The 5913-nt window shown below is 41.0% G+C and overlaps 1 protein-coding gene across 1 annotated transcript; it reads right to left on the bottom strand.

Moving 5' to 3' along the window:
* Positions 1-425: 425 nt before the first annotated feature.
* Positions 426-2378, bottom strand: LOC147915555 (olfactory receptor 2B8-like). Its single transcript, XM_087438176.1, has one exon. It carries the CDS (start codon positions 2274-2276, stop codon positions 1338-1340), a length of 939 nt encoding a protein of 312 aa, XP_087294302.1. The 5' UTR covers positions 2277-2378; the 3' UTR covers positions 426-1337.
* Positions 2379-5913: the final 3535 nt, after the last annotated feature.

A 5913-nucleotide genomic window follows, 5' to 3' on the forward strand; every position in this document is an offset into this window, starting at 1 on the left:
ATACAAAAACCAGGATCCATAATACAAAACAAATTTACACTGCAAACTGAGCTTTATTGGGGGATCTAAGAGTTAGAATGTCAGATTCAATTTTTCTGGGATGTTTATATTTGTTACTCAGAATTATATGACAGTTATGCCACTTGAGATGGCTGTCTGTAAAGCTTAGGCATATAGAGATTTTCCAAAATTAATACACACTATATTTATTCCTTAGATTTCCTCCAGGTAATCTGAGTAAGCTTCTAGAGAACTTGGGGTTTCCTGGTTGAGGAGCCATTTCCCATATTTTTCTAATGTGTCCTTGAATTCAAATTATATGGGGCCTTTGTCAGATGTGAAATAAAAAACCCTAACCAATTGATGCCTGAATCAAAGAATTTTTTTTTAAGTATGAAGAAAGTAATCTAAACATATTTAACCCTTGAAACTTTTGCTGCATTAATGCAGGTGCAATGTGTAGAATATGAATAGAACTGAGGTCATATACTATTTAGATATGATAATGTCCTCAAAAGTCACTTTTTTAAAAAAGAAAAAGTGGGCTAGCAAACTTAAAATAACCAACTTCCATACCTCAAACCGATGTTTCTCTGGCTATGTATAAAATTATACGTAAGCACTACCTGGTGTTATTACCAGCCAATAGCCACCAATGTCACCGGCAGCATTGCATTACACCCTTCACCCAGTGATCCCATGTACAGCCTCCTGTGAAATAAATGCTTCATAACATGGCTGCCACACTGATGAGGTCACAATAGGACCTAATTTTGGAATGGCTTTATCAGGATTCATGGTGGCAAGTTTTCTTTGAACTTAAAGTTTGTTTTTCGATAGTTTCCCCACCTACTTCTGTGAAAAGCTCTGAAACAGTCAGCCTATGAACTTTGTAATAGATCCATGTTCAAAATGCAAGAATAAGTGATATCCCCCTAGTAATTGCTAGAAAATGCTAAAATATTAATATTTCTTACTGTGTTTTACTGCTTTTCAGGTCTTATTTGGCTGTGCCATTTTGTGGTATGTACTTAAATGTCTTTTTGTGAGTAGAAATGAAATAATGTTTCCAAATGCCAGTGTAAATAAGAAAACTCTGTAGAGCTTTTAAAAATAAAAAATGTAATGTAGATGCTTGAGGAAGATTGAAGTAGCATCTCTGGAGATTGGAATGAATCCATGAACTTTAATGTTGAACACTCACTTTCATAGGAGAAAGAGGTAAGAAATTCCCTTGGGAGATGACAGGGAAAGTTTTGGATGACATGTGGTAGACATAAACATCTTAAGGGCTCTGGTATTCAAAGTCCTTCCATTAAAAGGTCTTCCTCACCCAGTTATCTGGAGTCATAGTCCTTCCACAGCACCTTCTTCATTGCTCTTTTCACATCCTTATTCCGCAGCGTGTATATAAGAGGGTTGATCATAGGAGTAACGATGGTGTAGATGACAGACACAAACTTGCCCTGATCCTGAGAGTAGTTGTTGCTGGGCTGGAGATAAGCATAGATGCCTGTGCCCAAGAACAGGGTGACCACTGTGAGGTGGGACCCACATGTCCCAAATGCTTTCCTCTGGCCTGCTGCTGACTTTAATCTTAAGATGGCCCTAACAATCCGACCATAGGAGAATATGATAAATGCAACGGGTATGAGAAGAATGATAACACTGACAAAGAAGAGCTCAGACTCAATCATAGTGGTGTCAACACAAGCAAGCTTGAGCAATGGAGGGACCTCACAAAGGAAGTGGTCTAATCTATTTCTCCCACAAAGTAGTAAAAGGAAGATGAGCACTGTCTGCAATAAGGAGTTGGCAAAACCAATGAACCATGAAGCAGAAGCCATCAGGGCACAGAGACGGGGGTGCATGATTACTGTGTAGCGGAGGGGCCTGCAGACAGCCACATAGCGGTCAAACGCCATAACTCCTAAGATGATGCATTCTGTACATCCCAACCCTAGAGAGATGTACCGCTGAATTACACAACCACCAAAGGAGATAGATTTGTCTGCTCCCCTGAGATTAACCAGGAGCTGGGGAACAATGCTGGTAGTGTGACACAGGTCCAGAAAGCTGAGGTTGGAGAGGAAAAAGTACATAGGGGTGTGAAGATGTGGGTCCAGGTGGGACAATGCAATGATGATTGTGTTTCCCAGCAAAGCGAAGATATACAAGATCAAAAGAACCACAAAGAGGACTAGCTCCAGTTGAGGCCTGTCAGAGAAACCCAGTAGGATAAACCCAGTGAAAGAACTTCTATTTTTCTCTTCCATCCTTTGTTAGCACATGATTCCTGTCAAGACCAAGCATTTAGGAATTTCTTAAAGGTATCTTCAAAAACAGGAGGGAGGGATCTACCATGTTAAAAGACAAGGCCAAGGGGTTTTATATATAACTATTTCAATAAATTATGTATTCATTGAACTTGACATATCTTAACCAATTTAGTTTCACATTATCATAAGAAGTAATATCATTGATATTTAATATACAAAAAAATCAAATCATGGACTTTGTGTTTTCATCAATCTACATATAAAAGGTGTTTAAGACTGAGTTTAATAAGATTTAAAGTAGTATAAGAATATATGTACATTTTAGAGAAAACAGGAATGAGGGGAAAACAGGGAGATTGATCAGGAAGAATAAGAGATGCAGACAGAGGCAGAGAGGTTATTTTAAATATGTATCTGAAAATTCTACACAACTGGATTTGCACTTACCACACAAGCAATAGAGTACAAAATAAGATAATCTCTAAAATGCATTCAGATATAGGCGTTTATGATCTGGAATGTACTTATACAAATGATTAAATTATATTCAAAATGTCACTAATAGTGCTGACTATACGTAGTTTGGTAGTTTTGCCTCTCTACTCTACATAATATATTATATTTGTAAAGGCTACCATGCTTTTTTTTATGGTAGTAAAACAAATACTCAATCAGATAGAACCTGAAAATATTACCATTCAATTGCAATACTTAACTCCTGCCCTCAAGACGCCTAAAATTACCTTATTAATTTTACAAGACCTCTGAAAATTCAGAGGTCTGGCTGTGCATACTTAATTTTTAATGAGAACTCTAAAATCCAGTGACCAACACTTTCCTTTTTCTACTGTTGCTTTCATTTTCAATACTACCAACAACTAGAGTGCCTGGAATTCTTGAAAGAGGTAGGATTACTCACTATCAACATTTTAATCAGGATAAATATTTTTTAAAATTATCCAATTGTACAATCTATAAATAAACAGTAATGCTTTACATCACTCCTTATGATAAAATAATTAAATAAATAAATACATAGAAATAAAGACAGATACATTATCAAAGCAATGACAGGTCAAAGAGATATATTGTAAAACTAAATGTAACACCAGGAAAGGCATAAAGAAAAGGATATTTTGGTATTATAAAAATCTGAGAACATCCATCTACATTAGGTTAATTTTATATATACACCTTTTGAGAGCTACCTTGAACAGTTAGTTACACTGGACCAAACACATTGCCAGCTCTAAGGTTAGTTGATTGCCATTTTCACCCAGCTACTTAGTATTGCATAAGCACAGTCACACACAGACCTAAGTCGCATCAGAAAATGAATATTTCGGTTCTATCATATTCATGGTCAGGCATGCAGTAAATTTTTGTTGTTGTTGCTGTTTATTGTGGCAACATTGGTTTATAACATTGTATGAATTTCAGATGTACATCATTATACTTCTATTTCTGCATGGATTACATCATGTTCTCATGCAGTAAATTTTTAATTCTTCAAAGACTTTTAAAATCTGAATCAGATTTGGGTATAGACCCATTGATGTGTGAAAAAAATTGGTACAAAATTGGCATAAAATAAATGTTAATAAAATCTGAATAAGGGAAAACTAAAAGTCAAATGAAAGAAGAGTTAGTAGTAGAGAGGTCGCTAGGAAATATTTCTCCATCACTGACATAAATGTCCTCCTTATCCCAAGTTTAGTTACAAGGAAAATGATCAACAAAAAAATCAAGTGTTTTGAAATATAAAAGCACACATAATAGAAATTTAATACATCACATATAAGAAGGATTATTTAAACTAATCTACATTTACACTCAATCCCAAACAAAAGTATGGGAGAGTACTAGTTCAAAAATCTGGCAAAAACAACAACATTTAATTAATAAAATTTGGAGGCAGAGTCAAGATGGCGGCGTAGGCAGACTCAGAACTCACCTCCTCCCGTGGACACAGCCAATTTACAACTACTCGTGGAAAAACTACCCCTGAGACAGAACTGAAAACTGGATGAGAGGAACTCCTGCAACAACGGACAATCCTAACTGAGGTGGAAGAGGCAGAGACTCCCTTCTGGAGAGGAAAAACGCCGCCTTCACAAGCCGCCAGCTTCACGGCCGCCGGGAGCAGCTCACAGGTACGCACCCTCCCTGGAGGCGCGGGGCCCTGAGCCGGGGAGTGCCCCCGCCGTGGGCATTTTGTGGACCCAGCACAATCGAGACCAGCGGCATAATATCTGACTTTGCCTGCTACTAAAGCATTGGGGAGTACCCCCAGAAAACCCGGTTCACAAAGAAACTAAAACTGGCTCTTAAAGGGCCCACGCACAAACTCACCCTTTCCAGAAAGCATCCTAAAATCACGAGAAAGAAAGGTGCACAGTGCTTTGGTGACAAGAGACTCACCTAATAGGCCCTGAGTGCATCTCGGTGAGGGGTGAGACCTCTCCAGGGACTGGGACATTGGCGGCGGCCATTGTTGTGGCCTGGTGTGAGCGTGCTGGCACAGACGCCATTGGAGTTCTCCCTGAGGCCCTCTAGCCCAGGGTCTGCTCCACCCGCTAGAGCACCGATTTAATCCAGCTCAGCCAGGGCAGGCAGCCCACCCTAGAGACTGGCCCCACCCAACAACAAGCCCTCAGGCAATGTGTGGGCCTGCATAGATTGGTGACTGGATTCTCTGCAGCCTGGCAACTGAGGTGACTTGAGCGGGGCAGGGTGTGCACAAGGAGCGGGTGGAGAGTGTGGGGCAGTGGCGGAGTGTGTGGGGCTCCCGCCATGGAGAGACTGGGTCCGCTTCGGGAGGTTGGGGCGTTCACATGGGGCAGGACTGTGTTGACTGTGTGTGTGGACCTGTGGGCGGCAGGGTTTGTCAGCTGCAGAAGACTTGTGCTTCTCAAAGACCCACATAGGAGGTTTGCCCCACCTGCCAAAGCCTGAAACAATTGGGTGCTCCTGTGCCTGAGGCCAGCCCCACCCAGCTGCAATCCTCAGAGAGCTGACAAGAGACCTAATAGGCTAGAGGCTTACAGCAATTGTAAGGCCCTGAGCCTAACAACCTGCCACGCTGGGGGCCTACTCAGTTAGAAGAAATACTGCAACACAAATGTGGTATTAGAACTTACAGCCAACTGTGCTGGGGCTCCCCACACCTGATAAAGAGACTGAAGGGCCCACAACAACTACAAACAGCTGAGCATTACAACAGCTGGCCAGGAGCATAACTCAGCCTCCCTGGGCGCCTATAGGGAGAGCTAACAGGCCACAATAGAAGGACACACATAGCCCACATAGGGGTCACCCCTGGAACATTGAGAACTGAGGGAAGCACACTGGAAACCTCCTAAGGCATCACTTACATAAGGTCACCTATCCAAGAGCAGGAGACGTAGCTGACCTACCTAATACATAGACACAAGCACAGGGAAAGAGGCAAAATGAGGAGGCAAAAGAATACATTCCAAGTAAGGGAACAGGACAAAACCCCAGAAAAGGAACTAAGTGAAACAGAAATGAGCAACCTACCCGACAGAGAGTTCAAACTAAGAGTGTTAAGGATGCTCACTGATCTGGGGAGAAGAATAGATGAACTCAGTGAGAATGTCAACAAAGAAATGGA

The sequence above is a fragment of the Ceratotherium simum genome, chromosome 13, assembly GCF_057802395.1.
Source record: "Ceratotherium simum simum isolate JZ-2026a chromosome 13, ASM5780239v1, whole genome shotgun sequence".
Taxonomy (NCBI): domain Eukaryota; kingdom Metazoa; phylum Chordata; class Mammalia; order Perissodactyla; family Rhinocerotidae; genus Ceratotherium; species Ceratotherium simum.

Bases quoted from the DNA above. Each gene is read 5' to 3' on its own strand.
- LOC147915555 (XM_087438176.1), bottom strand. From the start codon at position 2,276: ATGGAAGAGAAAAATAGAAGTTCTTTCACTGGGTTTATCCTACTGGGT.